This window comes from Chelmon rostratus, chromosome 16 (assembly GCF_017976325.1).
Source record: "Chelmon rostratus isolate fCheRos1 chromosome 16, fCheRos1.pri, whole genome shotgun sequence".
NCBI classification, from domain to species: domain Eukaryota; kingdom Metazoa; phylum Chordata; class Actinopteri; order Chaetodontiformes; family Chaetodontidae; genus Chelmon; species Chelmon rostratus.
The window spans coordinates 11,226,387-11,246,861 of NC_055673.1; the positions used below are offsets into that span (position 1 = coordinate 11,226,387).

The window sequence follows — 20,475 nt, forward strand, 5'->3', positions numbered from 1 at the left end:
AAAAAGTGGAATTGACTGTTTGCTAAGCTGACTTGTTTAAAACAAAATTCTTAAATATATGCTTGCTGGCTATATACAAGATGTTGTGCTCGAAGACCTCAGCAAAGAGTCAGCTTGGTCACCAGCTGGTGATAAAAAACAGCTGCTCAGTGCATGCATTACTTAATTTCAGTGTAGAGCAGGTCCTAGTATTGTAAATATGATAAGGAAAAAAATTACATCAGACTGTTCTTATATAAGCCTGTTGTGTGCTGGGTTTCTACTTGTTTGATGTTTTCACTTCAAACCAGAGACTGTATAAAAGCACGATGTCACCAATATGTTTCTGAAGAGTTGTTGTGAAGCTCAGTGACGGTGGCTCCGGCTGTCGCTCTCCTGGCAGTGCCTGACTCTGGCAAACTCCTGGTTTGTTCAGAAATGGACAAAGAGGTGGAGCGTGGCTACTGAAACATAGCATTAACTGTTGCTCAGAGCTGCCATGCTCATAATTATGTGTAAATTTAAGCTTGAACATGATTTAAAGGAGTGAGTTTGGATGGGAAAATTAGTTATAGAGAGCAAAACAATTTTCATACCAGGCTGCAATCATTTTATTTGTGCTGTAAAGTTGGACATTTTAATACGGGCGTCTATGGGAATTGACGAACTTTTGGAGCCAGCCTCAAGTGGCCATTTGAGGAACTGCATTTTTTGGCACTTCCACGTTGGCTTAATCTTCCAGCCCTGGAAGTAGTTGCTGTCTTAAAACATTCCAAGAGAAAAGGCTTTAATATGAGGACTAACTGATATGTTGCCAAATGTCAAAAGCTACCAGCACCCCGTCTCCCTCACCGTAGAGGAACGCTGCACAGTGGATGAGCTAGTCTTGGGCTTGTTTAAAATGCCATCTGTAACCCCACGAATGAGTGTAGTCGGTTAATGATGTGTACACTAAGCTCACACAGCTCAAAAATTTAGAAAGCATTATGACAGTCTCTTTCCTGTATCTGTCTCACTGCCCCTAGTCCGACACACGTCTTTTAGTCCGTGAATCTGTTCTTGACAGCGGTCACCGCAGCTCTTCTCACAAGGCTTCGAGTTGAAACGAGCTGTCTTTCCTCCCCTCATCTCTCTGCTTCTCAACCCCTCTCTCCCTCTCTCTGTCTGGGTCTCCAGTTGTAGACTGTGGCCATCCCGGCTCTCCCCCTAACGGTGTGCTGAGCGGAGATAAGTTTACATTTGGTTCAACGGCTCGATACTCCTGTCTGGGCGGAAGACAGCTGAAAGGAGAATCATCCAGGACTTGTCAGCTCAATGGGATGTGGAGTGCCCCCATGCCCTTCTGCTCTGGTAACCATTTTAACCTCTATTGAATATACAAACTTTTAAGTCCACCCCATCAATAAGACAGACAGATAGATAGGAGACGTAGATGAAAGACGGGTCGTCCAAAACATGTCGACTCAGCAGAGTGTGGAGCACTTCATGCCTTCGCATTCTGCAGACGCCCTCTCTTAACCTTTTTGCACTCAGTTGAACGGATAATGGGAGGGATGGGTGGACAGATAGACAGTGGGGTTGGCGTATGAAAGAGAATATACCTGTATCTGTCTGTGAAAAGGGGCTGTGGAGCATAACCTCCCACTACAACCACATACTGTCCACATACACCTGAGCCCTGGACCAGGAACCATGTGCATTTCAGTTCTGCTTGTCTAATTTCAGTTTCATTTGTAGCCTGTTTCTAGGTGTTAGTTCAGAAAGTTTGAGGCTTTCATCTTGTAATTTACCTGAGGGATACTGAGGTATAAAAATAAAAGATGAAGTGAAATGACACATAAAACCTTTAGATGCTTAAACACTTTACAGTGTGTGCATTTCTGTGTATTTTCAATAATCTTTCCATGATGAGTTGCTATTAAGACAATAGTAGCTAAGTGCTTTACCCAAGCATATTTCCTCCCAGCTGGGTTTACTGTATATTCATGTCTCGCCACTGACTGAGTGTCTCACCACTAGATTGTCTCTCCAGACAGAAAGCCTCCTTACCTTCCATCATGTATAAACAAAGCGTCTAAGTTATATGGTTCTCAGTTGGCTGGCTGGGGGCATGATTATGGCTCTTCAGACTGAGAGGCTCCCAGCTGCTGCTTATATAACAGACCGACTGAAAACACATTCCAGACGAGATGACTAAGAATACATTGTTATTTACAACAATTGCCTGGGGAATACACGGGGTGAGGGAGGGTAATAGTTTATAAAGCAGTGATTCATGGTTTTTACCTGACAGGTCTGTACCAGAGCCCTGCAGAGACAAGAGTGCCTCGTCTGCAATTCCACTCTTTTGACTCTTGATGAGCAAATGTCGTTTCTGATGTAATGTCGATTAAGTTGCCACATTTACAGCACAATTTGAGGGCGCATAATAAATTCATTTTGACCAAGTATGTACGGTGGTTACTGTAGAAAAATAAACAAGACCGTCACAAGCAGGCTTTGCACAACCACACAGATTTCACATTTTTTTAACAGGCCTATGTGTGTTTTAAAAAGTTGAGACTGGACTTATTTCAGTTGAATTGTACTTGACCCAAAAACCTTAAAGGAATGGTTCAACATTTTAGGGAAATACAATTATTCGCTTTCTTGAGTTTGATGAGAGGGTTGAAATCACTCTCATGTCTGTCTGTTTGATACGAAGCTACAGTCAGGAGACAGCTATCTTACCTTTAAGACCAGAAACAGGGGAAAACAGCTAGCATTGCTCCCCCAAATTTAAAGCAAAGTCCACCTGCCAGCACCTATAAAAGTCACTAATTAACACTTTCGGTCCCGTTTGCTTTATCTGTGCAAAAACTTATATATATACTAATATATATATATATATATATAGGTGCAAAATAAGAACAATAAGGGTGCAAATTAGAACAATAGGAATAACAAGAACAATAAACGTGCAAATAAGAACAATCAGGCAATAAGCAACAAATTCAACTGTGCAAGCCACAAAAAAGAATTTCAAAAATGTAAAAACAAATAAAGAAAATGAGCTATCTTATGTACAGTCAGTTTAAGAAAAAATACAGAAAATGTCTTGAAAGTGTCTTGTGCCCAGCAGTAGTGAATATGGATGTTTGTTATCAGAGAGGAACAGAGATTATTGCACATAATAACTATATAACTGTATCGCTTCTCTGCCTTTTAGCTAAGATCAAGTGTAGTATCTGTTCTTATCAGTTTAATATCTGATACATATATTGAATTGATTTTTGGAACAGGGAGATGGAACAGGGGCTTGCTCCATCCACTCCACACATCGACCTGGTATTGCAGTACTTCCAGGAATGGTGCACCTCGTATACTTACCTGGCAGGGGAGATACCATGATCAAGAAGGTGGTTCACCCAGGGCGAAGCTGATCCATTGCAATCCGGTTGTGCTGACCCCTACAAATTCCCCAAATGTGGGAATCTCGACTAGCGGAGACTCCATGAAGTTGCATTCCCCCTGTTTTTCTACATGTTTAACTGCTAAATGTAATATGTGTAATACGTCTGGGATAATGTTATTACACAAGTCAACAAAATATATAACACAGCTGTAGTCATTTTAAAGCATTTTAATGGAGAAATGTTATATATTATGCCTTTAAAAAAGTGTAGTGAGCAAACTAGTCCTTTAATTTGTAGTTACTACAGGCTGAGTGACTGCTGCTTGAAAAACATATTTTATAAGAAATCATCATGGAGAAGCTGTTTCATTTGCCCTCCATGCCTTCCCAGCTTGACCTGCAGTAAGTCCCTGGATTCAGATGAGTGAGAATGTTATAGCCTTGTAGTTTTTCTCATTCAGCTTTATGAGAACTGCAAACCTGGGCAAAGGAGCTTCAGCTCAGTAACCCGTGAATTTACCCAAGCCAGAGTACAGCCAAAATCTTTCTATCGGATAGATGCTCGTGCGTGTGTGTGCAGATGAATTTGTGTGTGACCGATTAGTGGTTGTTCCAAAGTCACCTGAGGGAAACGACAGAGATTAGTTTTCACAGCACTCTGTCCCACAAACTCACACACACACACACACACACACCCACACACGCACCCTTGCACCAGTGAAATCAAGTAGATTGGTTGTTCTCCCTGTAGAGACCGACATACACCTGAGGCTACATACTGGTTTTGGAGCTATCTGTGTGTGTGTGTGCGTGCGTGCGTGTGTGTGTGCGTGTGCGTGTGTGTGTGCGTAGATGGCAGTGTAGTGTCTCTAAAGGTGCATGTGTGTCTGTGCCCCGACTGGTTTGTGATGTGTTTCCAATATTCAGAAAGGAAATTGAAAAATCATTCATCTTGTTATAGACCATTTCCTCACATTTCCGAGCGTTTAAAGACAAATAATGATGACACAACGTTGCAAAGTCTCATTTATTTACATCTGAGAAACGGCATCTGAAATCCGGAGGCATTACAAAAGATGTTATATCATCATATGCTGCGTTTCTGGTATGTGTAAGCTTGATTTAGCTGCAAGCCTCTAGATATTTGCAGTGTAGTACAAACAGAACCGGTGTGAAATTAGGTTATTTGTCAAAAGTATCTCAAAAACATTGCAGACACATGTGGGATATTCTTATAGTAGTTGTTTTTTACACAAAGAATTTTGTGGCACACCTTGAATTAATGGGCAATAATGGATGTGAGTACATTTATAATTACAGTAAAATGGTCAAATACTTATTGCTTCTGTTCCTAACAGAAATGAATCAGGTTTTGACGTTAATTATATGCACACATAAGCCAGTGAAATGATTTTAGACCATTAACAAAAAAGGCACTCATGATGGGTAATGTTTGGGTAACGATATATTTGTCTGGGCCTGTTCATGTGGCTGACAAAGTGTGTGTGTGTGTGTGTGTGTGTGTGTTCCCAGGAGCGTGCTCTGTCTGTCAGGGAGAATTTGCTGACCAGGCGGCTCTGCAAGGGCAGAGCGAGGATCACACACACTACCACCCACTTACCCATCAACACACACACGCGCACACAGACACACACACACACGTACACACTTAAGGCAAACATATGCCCGTTGTCACCAACATATGTGTGCAGTCCACTGCTATTTGGAAGCAGCCATTTCATACTTGAGTACCCTTAGAATTCACTTTAATAACTTATTTATACAGCAGATAAATTACTAGATCATATTTTGCTCTTTCTCCTTCCTCTCTTCTCTGTTTGGATTTTTAATTTGAGTCATTTTAAGGTTTGGAGTCCGGGCTTTGTAGTGGACGCAGCTGTTTTGTAGTGATTCAGGTATTCTAGTTTTGAGGTTGGGGGATATAACTCTGCTTGTTTTCTCTCTCTGTAGGCGACACAGCTGGTTCCTGTGGCGATCCTGGCATCCCTTCCCATGGTTCGAGGGAACAAACGGATTTCAGGATCCGTTCCAAGGTTCACTTCAGCTGCTCGGAGGGCTATGATCTGATTGGCTCCTCTGAGAGGATGTGCTTCCCTAATGGGACCTGGTCCGGCACACAGCCCTTCTGCAAACGTAGGAAGATCCTTTGACTTAATGTCAGCCTGTTAGAACCCAGCACTTTGACACTTCTGCACCCTCTCCTCTAATAGCCACAGTCACAGAGATGAAACTCATTGAGATGCACAACACTTCCTCCCCCTCATTCTCTCATTTCCCCCCCCAGCTGTCCAGTGTGGTAACCCTGGCACTCCCAGTAATGGCAGAGTATTTCGTTTGGATGGAACAACATTTTCTCACTCGGTCATCTACTCCTGCATGGACGGCTACCTGCTCACTGGTGCTACCACCAGGCAGTGTCAGGCCAACGGGACCTGGTCAGGAGCACAGCCCAACTGCACCAGTAAGTTACCTGTTGTTTATTGAGGGATGGCTGAGATTAGTTGACAGGTAATGGAACAATATCTGATGCACCATAAGTAAGTTCTGTTTAACCTCATTATTAACTCATACATAAGGTGACTAGGAGGCTAAAGAGCAGACTGTCGGCTTTATATATTACTTACTGTATATAATCAGAGCATCAAATTCTTGCTTTGCAATGACGTCAAGTCAGCAACCCATAAACGTCACCGAACTCCTGATGTGTGATTATAAGTTCTCCTTTCCAGCCTTTTGCAACCCTATTTTATGCCCCGGTTTAAATTATTCTGCGACAGTGTAGAGTTTCAGTAATGAAATCAGCCTCAAATCTTCAGGCTGCTGCTACAGACTTTATAGGGTGACATGAATAACCTTGATTGTTGTTTACTTTAGCTAATTTGCTTTTTTGAACTCTGGGGGGAAAATTCATAAGAGTAAATAACCATAAAATAAAACATTCTGTTCCCAAACAAAATGGGACCAAAACCATGGTTGAATAAGTGTTAATCAGTGCTGCGTGTTATGCAGACTACAAAATCTGCATGCAAAGATGAATACAACAGCTAGAGTTCCATATAGCATTAACAATCAACATGCAGCGGACTCGCTGATAAAATACCTTGTTAAACACATTTCCGCATTATGTGTAATTCACTTATCTTGGGACCCCACATGAAAAGAGTTCCAGCAGTATTTTAAGGTTTTCAAATTTCCATTGACATTCCTGACTTTAATGCACTATGTCAAGAAATAAGCTTTGAAATTTCCAGCAGTACGGAACAAAGAGATAGAAATGCTGAGGAACCAGATTTCTTCAATATGAGGTCCTGGAAAGAAAAAAGTTTATAAGAATCCTCTGACTTAAAGGAAATAGCTTTTACAGTAGATTACACTACATCTATTAACGGGCATGACAGTATCTGCGGTGGGTTTAAAAGCATTTAAACTGCCTATTAGACTATGAAGGACAGGGCTTTATAAGTGCAGTCAGGGGAATCCTAATGCTCCTTAAAAGAGTCCCAGGACAACCTCAACCATTTTTAATATCACTGTTGTTTCATTCATGAGAAGTGAAGCCCCTAACTGAATCTGAAGCCATCATGCGGTCTGATCACAGATTTGCTACCCACTGTGATTTCCACAACTTAAAATTACACAAATAAGTAGACAGGTATAGTTATAAAAGATCAGTCATCTCTTGGAACACAGCAGCTTAGCTCAGACGGGCTTCCTCAAACAAAATCTTGTGACAGATATAGACGTAATCGTGAACTTTGGCATTCCGATGTATATTCATTAGGGGGTCCTTTTGAGGCCCAGACACGTTTGAAAAACAGTGATGAAAAAGATTTAGAACTGCAAAAGCTAAACAGCTGACAGACCCGACTCAGATCAACAAAAAAACTACAGTACCTGTCCTCCTTCACTACTGCTCTATCTGTCCATTTCTTTCCTTCTGTCACCTCCACTGTCCCGCTGGTTTTCTTTTCATCTTCCTCTTCATCTCTCCTTATCATTTGAATTACCTACTGTATATAAAATAGCATATAAACAGGAGTTGTCAGCAAATTGAAATTCTAATCATCTCATGCCATGACACAGTCTGTAAAGTAATCTTCATCCTCTCTTCCTCTCCAACCCCACTTCGCCATCTCCGTAGTGATAAACTGCGGGGATCCAGGTGTGCCAGCTAACGGCCTTCGCTATGGGGAAGACTTCACGATTGGTCAGAATGTCTCCTTCCAGTGCCAACCAGGATACAGAATGGAAGAGGACGGATCACCTGTGAGGACGTGCACCCAAAATGGGACGTGGAGTGGGAACATGCCTATATGTACAGGTAATCATTTATGAACTCTTCTAATCTTATGCCAGGAGTACAGTTTTAACCTTTTTGCACATCATTCTGCAACACACGTGCATTTCATTGCACCGGACAGGTCTGAGCGAGGGCCAAACAGGCAGGTGTAAGACATGAATGTTTTATGTAATATACTGCATGTTAGATGTGTATACATTATAGTAGTCATACTCTTAAACGACTCAAATACATTTCTTTAAGCTTTCGGGCTATTCTTGACCTTCTTTAATTGTTCATATAATTTCCTGTGATATGGTTGCATCAGATCAGATCAGGAGTTGAAATCAATGATCCAATCAGCCAGTCCCCCTGTCTGTGCAGCTATCAGTCAATTGACAGGGTGCTGGTTTTAACTGAAAAAGCAGCATCACTGATCTGCTAAAAACTGCTCTCTCTCTCTCAGCGGTGACCTGCCCGGCTCCCCCTGCCATCAGTAATGGGGTATTGCAGGGCAGCGACTTTGAATGGGGCAGCAGCGTGAGCTACAGTTGCTCACCTGGATATGAGCTCTCATTCCCAGCTGTCCTGACCTGTGTGGCCAATGGCACCTGGAGCGGCATGCTGCCACAGTGCTTACGTAAGTGCACACACACACACACACACACACACACACACACACACACACACACACACACACAACACTACACATGCATTAGTTACAACTGGAAGCAAAATCTACATTTGTCCTTGAGTGCTTGTCAGCGATGTAAGCCCACATACTGAAATGTGATTGCGTGTCTGTTTGTTTGTGTGTGTTTGTCTGTGTGTGTGCAGCCAAGTTTTGTGGTGACCCAGGTACTCCAGTCGGTGGTTTCAGAGAGGGACGAAGTTTCATCTACCAATCAGAAGTGTCCTTCAGCTGTGCTCCACCTCTCATTCTGGTCGGCACAGCGACCAGACTTTGTGAAAGTGATGGTACCTGGAGCGGCACGCAGCCACGCTGTATTGGTACGTTTAATAGTTTATGTTCATTTGATAACCAGAGAAAACAGGGAGGCCATCGTACAAATAGACAATGTTGCCATGCTTCCTTGATCTGTATTGGTCATGCAACTTCTTTCAGTCATTTAGAAAATCTGATCATTTTATTTTTCTTAAGGAAAGGCCAATAAAATCATTCAAACCTTGCATATTTTTTTTGTTGTGCACTTTTTGCTGTGCAGAAATCAGTTTTAGGTTCTCTTCTTTTTTCATATTCATGTGATCACTCAACTCAACTGCAAGACGTTCTCTTGAAAATTTAATTTATTTTTTTAATACCTTGTTTTTTTCATTTAACAAAGGAAGCCAAAGTTCACAAATGCTAAATGTTGTCTGAACACGAGCAGCCACACGAGAGCTTTGTGCAGTAAATATATCCCTTATTTGGCAGAGATTTGATTGAAATCATTGTGGGTCTGATGAAAGTAAACAAGATCACAAATCTGAATTGAATGCTGACTTTTGTTGCAGTTTTTTTTTTTCCCCTTGGAGCATTTGGTACGTTTTGGTCAATAACAAAAATAAATATTGAGATTTGAAACCCAGCCCCAGGACTTAGTCAACCAACCTAATATATACAAGTCAAAACATTGGCACTGTATTCCTGAATAAATTCACAAGTTAAGAAAGTTCCTGCTACGCTGTTCGACTCGGTCTCCAACTTGTTCAAAACACAGCACCAAGGCTTTTAACCTCCACCAAACATTGATCTAAGATTTTACTGATGACTTTTTTAATAGTTCCTGACTATATCCTCAATCATTTATCCCCACATGAGCTGGAGCATAGCCTGGTATCCTGAGGCAGGGGTGCCTTGCCCACTTCAAAGTCTGGGTTAAAATTAAAAGGTGGTGATGTTCAGCCCACTAGAGCCCCCAGACTTTTGAATGATATTTCTCAGGAGGTAAAAAAAAAAAAAAAAAATCTTCGTTTAAACAGCATATCAAAGCATAATATTACAGGCTGTTTTTTAGTGTTGCTCCATTGCTGTGCACATGTTTCCCTTTGATTAATAGCCTATTATTTGTGTTTGTTGTTATTTTATGTGTTTACGTTCCCGACTGAATATCTGTGTGGGCTTGTAGCTTATGAAACACATTATTTAGTTTATGCTAGCCTGCCAGTTTATTATGACTGGTTTGTGGCTCACCGGGGAGCCTGGCCTGGTGTCTGATATTCCCCTGCCTAATGATCATGGCAATTAATGACCCATCTTTACGGAGTTGACAGACACATTTCAGTTTACTCATGGGTTTGCTGTGCAGAGCAACTGCTGTTCGGTTAAGGTTCAAGTTACACAGACTTATTGAAATAATAATCCATAATGACTGGAGGCCCTGTGAAAAGGAGCCTGAGGAGAACAAGCCTCAAAGGTTTGCTTTGATGTTTCCAAACTGGCAACTCTTCCTTATAAACCTGCTGCTGTTTTCACTGGTCGACAGGATCAATAGCTGTAGCAGTTTACATACAGTGATTCTTCCAGCTTTTAAAGACAGAGTAAGTAAAACATTGTGCATCACTAGCTTTAGCTTTAAATAAAATTATGCATGGACCTGTAAAATGTAAAACTTTTAAATGACACCCCACATAAACTGAAAATAAGTTGGTTTTCCTGTTACTGTGAAAACTAATTAAATGTACCTATAAGTATAAATTCATTATTTGTCAATTTATGTGGGCATTTATATAGTTTCACCTCACGCTTCACACACGAGCTTCTCCAGGTGTGGAAAAGTAGCTCAGCCACTCTCAGTCACATTAGCATAACAGCTACATAGGCTGCATTACATTTACATTCAGTAATTATTGGGCCTTGTCCAATATCTTTTATTTGGTCTTTAACAACTGAATGTTCATCTTAAATCTTGGTTGTTCATCTGATTATTCATCAGAACATCTGTTTTGCAATACTGTACTGCTATACTGAGGAAGTTGAGTTCAGAAAGTGATGATGATGATGATGCTTTCCTTTGAAGCTATCGAACAATTCAATATATAAACACAATGTGGCTGCACTGAATTTCTTGCCTCTAGGAGAAGGGTTATATAAAGTCGTGCATCTGTGGCACATTTATCCCAAATTCAGCCCAACTTCTAAAACAGTTTACGCCAATGAGTTGTGTCTAAAAGTTGGGATCTTAATCAGAAGCCCTCTTCAGAAATCGCAGGGAAAGCGCCTGCTCATAAGCGAGACGACACCAGTGCTGGCTGTAACTTACAGTATTTAGTAAAAGGCTTCCAGAAACGGGCATCCACACCCAACTTCAAACAAGCTGCTGCTGCTATCTGAGGATTAAGAAGAAAATGAGAGGGGATATTCAGCACACATTACAAATGGTCCCACTGGGTCAGTTCACCACCGCACATGATGTTTAGAGCACCACTTCACACGTCTGATTCCAAGCAGGTGCTTAAACATCAAGTATGGTGATGAATTGTAATAAATGAGGGCTTTTGTAGTCACTTGACTTTTTGTTCTTCGTAGCACTAGAGGCATGCATGCAGCACTTCTACAGCTGCTATGAAGCTGAATGTTCTCTGTGCTAAAAATAAGAAGGCTCGCTCTGACGTGCTGCTTTATTGATGTAAAGACTTAATCTACAACTCCTGAAAAGGAAGAAGTCACAGCGAAAGTATGGAGGAAAATGTTTCAGTTCTACATCGTGATTGTTTTGTAAGCCTGAGACGATGGAACGTACGCGAGCAGCCACACAAACACCAAGTGACTCTCGGTGCTGCTTTCTTTTTTTCTATGATGGAAGAGAAGTGAGAATGTATTGTAGAGAGGTTGGGCTTTGTGTGTGTGTTTGTGTGTGTGCGTTTGCTTGGGTGATTTATTAGTGTGTGATTGCAGCTGTATGTTAGTGTGTGATGTGTATTACTATGTGACTGAAACAGAATGAGTTTTGAGCTGAAGCAGCCTGCTCTTTAAATAAGACAGATGAGGGAGGAGGGGTGAGGTTGGGAGGTGGGCAGAGAGATACAGTGACATGGGAAGATAGAAGGAGAGGGGAAGAAAGCAGTTAGAGAGAGGGAGAGAGGGGGCAGTTAGAGAGGTACAGGAAGGGAGAGCGAGGTAGAGGCGGAGAGAGAGACGAGTGGAGAGTGAATCTGTCATTTCGGAAGCTGTATTGAATCGAGCTCTGCGTCAGGATGTGCTCTACATGCTGATGTTCCTGCCACACACACACATACACACACACACTCTCTCTCTCTCAAAGCTGGCCCCGCTTCGTTTTCTGATAAAGCACTACTGCCCCCTGCTGCCCTGCTGGGATACATACCCTGCTGTTACCATGACAACAGAGGAGAGGAGGGTTGAGAGAGGACATATGATGCTCGTGCTAATTTATCTTTCTTTAAAAATTTCGTGTGTAATTACTTACACATGCGCTGTTTTTTTCAGAACCGACCAAAACCAGCTGTGATAACCCGGGGACGCCACGCTACGGCTCCTTAAACCGGACCTATGGTTTCAAGGTAAAATATCTTTACTGACAAAGTTAACTCTGTAGCTACCTTCCTGCCCGGGTAGTTCACTTTTCCCAATAATATGATTATGAAATATTTGTCCATGGAGGTGGCAAAATCACTGGGTGAAAAACTTATATTGTGTATTATTAGATATCATTATGATGTTTCCCCCTTCATTTTCATCTCAGTACAGTACTCAGTGTGAATGTGAGGGTCAAAATCAACATTCCTTGTTCTGTGCATTAGCCAACATGAGGCTTCAGCTGTCTGAGCTGGTCAAATCAAACGGGCATCTCCGCCCAGTGTGTAGGTTTATTGCCAGTGCTGTGTCCTGGCAACAGACCTACATGCAACTACTAGGAAGTACCCTTCCTACCTCTGCAGCTCAGCAAGGAAACAGTCGACTGCAACAAAATGAACGTAATGTGGGAGGATTATCACTTGATTTGACTAACTCAAACTACTGAGGTCTCTTATTAGCTTCGGCTGAACTTTGGGATGCGTTTGTGCACATTGTCACAGCCTGGCTCCTGTGCTGTGGTGTGTAGGCGTGGGCAAGCATTTTTATTTACAAAATGATAATAAAGAATGGGAGAAAACATGGAACTTCAGTGGCAGAAGTCAGTAGTGTAAGCATGGGTGCATGAAAAACAGAACAACAGGTGTTCTTCGGCGGGGAGGTGTCGGTGAGCTTTATAAAGAACCACACCGGGCGCAGATGTGGTTCATGGAGAAGATGACAACCTCTGCCCTGATCCAGAGCCTGCAAAACAAGGGACACAGGGACACCTAGTGGAGCGAAGGGGTCATCACAACAGAGCGAGGACTGTGGATTTGATTTCTTAGGGTGTTAGGTCTGGATTTATTAACAGCCGATGTTGATACGAGGAACGATTACAGCAAACAATTACTCTTTCATCTTAATTACTGTCTGTCATGTGAGTATTGTAGTATTGTATGTATGTATATGTATTGCACAGCCATCATTGTTGTGTCTGTCGTCTGTATTTTACCAAAGCCTGTTAATCCAATGCCCTAAATAAATAAGCAGACATATTTTGTTATTCTAAATCTTGACAGGCCCCTCTAATAAACTAAATAAATGATTTTACTGTGAAAGTATTCAAAAAATGTTCACGCTGTTTGTGTGTGTCTGTGTGTTTGTCTCTCTTTCGCTCTCTCCACAGGTGGGGAGCGTGGTGTCATTTCAGTGCCAGCCAGGACATTTGATTCAGGGCTCTTCTTCTAGGACCTGCCAGCCTGATCTGACGTGGAGCGGAACACAGCCTGAGTGCATACGTAGGAAACATACTTCCTAACGGCTTGTTAACTTATCGCCCATCCATCCTGTTGTCTGTCAGACTCTAACTCCGTTGCACAAATTCCTTCTCCACCCTCCAGCCCACGCTTGTAAGCAGCCAGAGAGCCCGCTCCATGTGGACGTGGTGGGGATGGATCTGCCTGGCTTTGGCTACACCTTGGTGTACAGCTGTCAGCATGGCTACTTCCTGGCAGGGGGTTCAGAGCACAGAGTCTGCAAGAGTGACGGCACCTGGACAGGAAAGATGCCTATATGTCGAGGTAAAAAAATCCCCTGTGTGTATTTTATATCTATGTAGTGCATTTGATTGAAGAGCTGGAAAATGAAGTTGTGTCGAGTATGTCTTGCTCAAGGACACTTTGTCAGCACTCGTACCTGGCCATCTGGAGCAGGGTGAGATTTCCTGGTGGGCTGGTCGCTGGTCTGGCAGCACTGATAAAAAAAAGATAATGCGATATCCCACAGTGTTTCACACTTCATTAGATTGGCCTAGCCAGGTCCTTGCAGGTGACGTTATGAATTCATCGCAAGTCATGAGTCCACAGCTGTCAACAATGACTGACTGTGTGTTCTCTTGGTACCCGAGTTACCAAAGTGTGTGTGAAATAAAGTTCCAGCTTTAACCAAATAAAAGTGGAAATATTCCTAAACATGGTTGAACCTCTAGTAGCACTTTTTCTTTTGGTACATATTGTGAGAAGTGGGATGTGGCCAGTCTGGCTTAAATTTCCAGGCCTTTGTTTGTGTTTTGTTGTTTTATTCCAGTCCACCACTGCCTTCCTGTAATGTGTATGTGAGCTAATCTGATAATTTTGACTTCCTGACCCTTTATCTGCCCTTGTATATACAACTATATAATACCCACCATTAGGGAGTACTTAAACACACAACATCTAACATTTCTGCATTAAAATGTTTGAAAGCAGGTAAACTTATTTTAATATATTTTGTTGCACACTTACATTATCCCAGATGTTTCTGACAGTGTTCAAGCACAGAGAAATCTGCAATAGTATTCAGGCCAACGGTGCGTTTCAAGTGGACGCCTCCAATGGGACCACAGGAAGCACCAGATGATACCTGAGAGAGTGAAGAAGAAAGTCGGCGAGCATGACTAAACCTAATGTGAATAAACACGACCTCGCTCGTTCGATTGATCTTCACGGGCAATGTTGGTTGCTAAACAATGAAGACAACAGCTCCTGTGACCCCACACTACTTCTTTTAAACTACATCAATACACGTCAAACAATCTCCCCATCATGTCTTTTTAGTCGCTGTTCGGGAGCTTTCAGTCGTACCACACAATCTTCATCAGCATCATCCTTACCTTAGACACAGTTATGGACAAAACAATCAGTTCATTCCGTGGCTGCTCGTCAGCCTTCGATTGTATCACAGAACCGTCCATTATTACTATTACACATAGCAAAGTGTAGTTTCCCTAAGATGTGCACCAATTCATGCATTTTTTGCACATTCGAAATGCTTAGTGCTAGTGCCTAGTGTTAAGTTTTTGTCTTTTACATCAAGAAATGTAAAACAGATGAAGTTGTGAACCACCTTTTGCATCAGGAAAACCTGCAAACTTCCTGGTGGAAATCACTCCACCAAGGCTGGCACCTTTTTGCCCCGAGGTCGCCTTTAAAATTGGAGCGCTCTCTGATCCAATTTGAGATTCTGGGACAAATATCCCCTCCTTTGCTTGCCTTTACTCGTTGGCAACAATGGCTGCATCCTGAAGTGATGAAAGAAGATGTTCTGAATGGTCAAACCCAGAGTGTCTTAAGGCCGCTTTTAAAAGCATCTAATATGCACTACAATTACTGGTCATGAACTCTATTCACATTGCTCTGCTCAGAAATAACCAGTAAAGAGGTTTATCCTGGGTGACCCTTTTCAACACACTTCTCACTCATTATATGCATGTGTGACTAACAGTGACCAGCACTGCGGCCTAATTTGGTAATATAATGTGCAATCTCCCCGCTGTGAGTTAAACAAGAGGTGCACACAACAACATTTGAATATGCTATGCTCATGTGTGGTAATAGGACATTCTCCTTCTCCCTGTGTCTGTCTTGTGTATGTAGCTGGAGAGAAGAAGAAACCTGTGAAGCCAGCGACAGGAACTCCCAGCCCCAAACTAAATGGTCAGTTCTATTACAGTCTTTTCTATTCCAGGCTAGGACAGTCCTGCCATTCCTCATCTATTCGGGATTTCTCTTATCTGCTCGGTCTTGGTCTTGTTTTTTCTCCTGCAGTTTAATAGAATTCTGCTCTGTTCCTTTGCACTCCACTCCGCTCTGCTCCACAGTGTTGTCCTCCTTGTGTTCTTGTAGATATTATTGTACTGTGCTGCTTTCCATCGAAAAAAAATGTCTTTTTCCTCTCTGCCCCCTAGAAGGGTAAATTAGCTGTTCTGCTTTTTTCTGTGCTGCCGTTTTGTTCAATTCTCTGTTCTCCTCATTGCATATCAAAGAGTTACTATAGCTACTGTATGCCCAAGTTCCTGTGACTATCAAAGCCTTTAAATCTAAGATTCGGCCTGAAGCCATGCATTAAATCTCGTCTCTAACTACATGTGGATATGGGGTTATAACCGTTGGCAGAACTGTACGGGAAAAGCAACAACCTCAACTTAAGTGTATCTACATATTAACTGTATATACTGCACATACATATTGCATAAATTCGATCCTACATGTATTTTTCTGCAGCATGTTTTTGTCTTGATTAGAAAAGATGAAAGCAAAAAGAAGCAGTTGCTTCTCCTTTCTACATGGACCATGTGACCATGATATCACCTGGTCTTAGTGATGAGTTGTGACTATTGATCAATCAATATTTGTGGCTTTGTCGGTTTAGACTGTTGAAGTCAAATGTTAACTTCGTCTATATCTTAGTCTAATTTTTAGTCTATATTGTATTCTATGCCTCTGTTTTGTTTTGTACTATTCCTTCTATTATATTCATGTTTGATACAGTTTGATTCTGTTCTCATCTGTCCTTTCCTAATGGTTTGTTCTAATCTGTTCTGTTCTGGTCTCTAGTTCCAGATGATGTCTTTGCTCCTAACTACATTTGGAAAGGTTCTTATAATTACCGTGGGAGGAAGCAGCCTATGACCCTGAGCATCACCAGCTTCAACTCCACAACAGGGAGAGTCAACGTTTCCCTTAGCAACAGCAACATGGACCTTCTCCTATCAGGCATGTTATTGTTATGGCCTCCATGCTGTATATCCCGTGCAGTATCTGTGATTTTACATGGCACTCCATGGTTGTACTGTATGTCATGAGTATGCTACAGTACATCAGGATGTTGTGTTGTTCCGCTGGTGGCACATTAAATGAACATCCAGCCATTCTGAGACATATGAAGCTCCTGCTATCAACACATTTACTGGGCCTCTTTGAATCATTTGTGCTGTTTTCTAATTGTGTCTGCATTTCACTACTACCCTCCAGCTACACCCCTTCTTTTTAATGCTACTGTACACCCCCAAACTCACACGCACACATATTCACACAGACCTCCCAGGGTCCTACAACAGCGTCAGCAGGAGGTTAAGACCCTATTAAAACACAAATCCTGTTGAAGCTAGAATTGGTTCCTGGAGCAGCAGAAAGCACAAACACCATATCACAAAACATGCTGTTATCAGACTTTTAACATGCATCTTGTGGCTTAAAGGAGCAGCTTTAGATCAGTAACAGCTAAAGCTGCGCTCACGCAGGTACCAAAATGCCAGCGCCCGGCTGCAGAAAACCTGAATGATTTTCTTCTCAAGAGTTTTCTTAAAATGTCAAGTTTTTCTTACCTAAGCACTGCAATTAAAGAAGTAGTTTAACATCTTGTGAAACATATGTTATTTCTTTCTGAGAGGGAGATGAGAAGACAACATCAATCTTAGGTCAGTGCATTAAGTACCAAGCTGGAGTGAAGACATGTTCAGTCCATCTTAACAGAAAAACTGAAGGCATGGAGAAACAGTTGGCCTGGCTGTGGCTGAAGATTATAATGCTAATGATGGTTATTGACCCGAAAAGTCAAAATGAGTATTTGTGATATTTGAACTATTTCTTTTCTTGACTCGACACATGCTGTCAAAGTTCTGTGCATTCTGTTCTTTTTCTCTCTGTGATGCTGTAAACCGTTCGTTTATTCTGTCCTCTGTAGGAGTGTATAAGGCTTCTGAGGCCAGGCTGTTATTGCTGATGTACCAGGTGAACTATGTGAACCAGGGAAACCAGCTCAAAGATTCAGCTATCTCTCCAGCCAAAATCATAGATGACTCCTGGACCATGGATGGATTTGTAAGTCTCAGTGGACACAGAGCAGCTTAATTAGATTCAGCTGAGTGCGATTAAATAAGAATGGTTAACACAACATGTCACATAATAATGTTTCTCATTGTTGTTAATCAACAACACAAGACAAACAGTTTTAGTGCACTCGCCTCTCTCTGTAAATGCATTTTATTACAGTGCTGTTAATTATAACACACAAATAAAGGTCAGTCAGAGTGAGACAATTCACTGTTCTCTATGTGGCATAATGCATTTGCCATCTTATTTGTTCAGATAATTATTACAAAGTACTTGCAAATACTAAACTGTCTAAATGGTGTGTTCATCTGCTTATAGATGAGCTTATTCTAAACATCCATATTCACTGTGCCTGCAGCGTTAAAACTACACTCATAACCTCCAGTATACCAGCTTATACACAAGCCACAAGCTACATTCATTGTCTGGACTTAATTGTGACAATTTTTTGACTGTAATGGTTTTTCAATCAAGAATTTAAGCAACATACCAATCAGAATTCAGAAATATGTGGCACATGTTGCATCAAGACAGAACGTAGCCTGTGTTATACTAAAGTCTCCTTATGTCCTCTTTTCCTCTCCAGGTATCAGCAGAGCCTGATGGTTCTAGTTACGTATTCCAGGGTTTCATTCAGGGAAAAGACTACGGACAGTTTGGACTGCAAAGACTGGGTGAATCTCTCTCAAGTTTCTAAACAGCACCAGATAGTGAACATGTTTCTTCTAAGTCAGTTTGAGCTCTCAATGATAATCGGTAAAAATTTGATGAACTGCTTCCAAGAACCTCAGTAATGGCTCAGCTTAGCAGTGGATGTTTCCAGCATCTCTGCCACAGATATCACACATGCTATACAGTATTACCACAGCTACTGACAATCTAAAGTACATCTACTACAGGAACCTTTATTTCAAGCATGGAACAATACTATAAAAAGTGTTCTTTAGAGAACAAAATCACAAATTTCAATGTGTTTAAAGCACAAACTCTTTCATCGTGTCATCCAGTCTGTGTGGACAATAACAAGACATTTCCATGTATTCAACAGGTCTGAATATGTCAGAGAGTCAGAACTCGCCGCCCCCTCAGCTTGGCACCAACAGCAGTTCTGTGGCTATTGCTATTCTGGTGCCTTTCTTCGCTCTAATATTCACTGGGTTTGGCTTCTATCTCTACAAACAAAGGTATGGGCTGGAAAAAGCCTGAATCTATCGCATTTCTGTTACAGGGTTTGTACAAAGTCTGGATGTTTAGGTTTCAAGGTTATGAACATGATTGAATTCCAAAATGATTGATTTTCAATTTGATCTGGTGTTTCATCTACTTGGTTTGCTGTGAACCAAAAGTATTTTCGTGTTTGAAACGAAATAATCCATCATCATATTTGTTTGTTGTCTCCTGGCGTTAAAGTAAAAGCAAACATGAAATAATCATGATCAAAACGTACAAACAAAGTTAATATGAACAGCTGGTAAAATATACAAAGCGACACTATACATCGATTGCTGTGGGTGTAAAAGAATCCTGTAAACTGTTTTTCACAATTGCATTAATAGTAACAATATAGATGTGGTGATAAAGACTCCAAGAGCCTTGGAAGTTTTGGTTTAGGTGCTTTGAAAGTGCTTGAATTTTACTCTTAAAAAGCTGTGTGAACCACGCTGTTAATGTCAGCAATAGAAAGCAGAAACATTCCTGCCACTGCACTGTTTCTTTACCCCTGTTCTTCATTAAAAGTAGAACGAGACAAAGAGCATTGTTAGCATTTGAAGAAGCTGTCTGATTGATGGAAACAGTACCTGCCTCAGTGGTTTGGTTGTTGAGGTGCACAGAAACAGTCAAATCATCGTCTGCTGCAAACTGTGCTGCAAAACACTTCTGTTTAGAGGCTGTTAAATTGGATTTTTCAGAGATATGTTTTAAGCACATTTGACTGGCGTTCGCATTGTTAACAAATGCAAATAACTTCTGTTCTGCTGTTAATATCTCCCAAAAAAAAAAACACGCTTGCTGAAGGAATTAGTTTTGGATGGGCTGATTGGAATCTCTGTAGGCTTCCCAAAAAGCACAACGCTCTCTAATCCTTCCTAAAGCTGATTTACTATGCCTCTGCTCCTAAGACTGCACCCACTGTTGTCCACTGGCTACCTAGTGAAGTTAATATGACTAGGTAATTAGAATCATTTTATCACCCTAATGTTGTATTTATACTTTCTGCACTGTTGTTTTTTTTTCACAGAACCACACCAAAAACACAGTACACGGGCTGCTCAGTCCATGAAAACAACAACGGCCAGGCTGCCTTTGAGAACCCAATGTACAACACCAACGCCAAGGCTGTGGAGGGGAAGGCTGTTAGATTCGATCCAAATCTAAATACTGTCTGCACCATGGTCTGAGGATTGATTATCCTCACTTGAACTTAATGACTCAGATATCTAATGGGACCACTGTTGGTACGAGGCCGCGTAAGGGGAAAGCCGTATGCTTTGACTCAAACCTCAACATCGTCAGCAGCATGGTCTTCTTCATTGATTGCAAAAGACTCTCAGTCCCGGTTCAGAAACCTAATCTCGCCAATCGGTGGAAAAGTATCCACTTGAAACCAAAACACAGCACTGGCTCCTTTCAC

At 41.6% G+C, this 20,475-nt stretch overlaps 1 protein-coding gene and 2 pseudogenes across 1 annotated transcript in view; all 3 read left to right on the plus strand.

Annotated features, from left to right (window-relative positions):
* csmd3b (CUB and Sushi multiple domains 3b) overlaps positions 1 to 20,242 on the plus strand; it is a 325,003-nt gene extending 304,761 nt beyond the window's left edge. The window contains exons 58-72 of the mRNA XM_041956121.1: positions 1,156 to 1,329; positions 5,345 to 5,527; positions 5,679 to 5,855; positions 7,536 to 7,715; positions 8,140 to 8,313; positions 8,511 to 8,684; positions 12,124 to 12,197; positions 13,379 to 13,490; positions 13,593 to 13,772; positions 15,606 to 15,665; positions 16,566 to 16,724; positions 17,695 to 17,831; positions 18,430 to 18,517; positions 18,892 to 19,027; positions 20,083 to 20,242. Coding sequence (XP_041812055.1) covers positions 1,156 to 1,329; positions 5,345 to 5,527; positions 5,679 to 5,855; positions 7,536 to 7,715; positions 8,140 to 8,313; positions 8,511 to 8,684; positions 12,124 to 12,197; positions 13,379 to 13,490; positions 13,593 to 13,772; positions 15,606 to 15,665; positions 16,566 to 16,724; positions 17,695 to 17,831; positions 18,430 to 18,517; positions 18,892 to 19,027; positions 20,083 to 20,242 — 2,168 coding nt within the window. The remainder of the gene's footprint in view (positions 1 to 1,155; positions 1,330 to 5,344; positions 5,528 to 5,678; positions 5,856 to 7,535; positions 7,716 to 8,139; positions 8,314 to 8,510; positions 8,685 to 12,123; positions 12,198 to 13,378; positions 13,491 to 13,592; positions 13,773 to 15,605; positions 15,666 to 16,565; positions 16,725 to 17,694; positions 17,832 to 18,429; positions 18,518 to 18,891; positions 19,028 to 20,082) is intronic.
* Positions 3,168 to 3,340, plus strand: LOC121620187 (annotated as a pseudogene).
* On the plus strand, positions 3,341 to 3,469 carry LOC121620176 (annotated as a pseudogene).
* Positions 20,243 to 20,475: the final 233 nt, after the last annotated feature.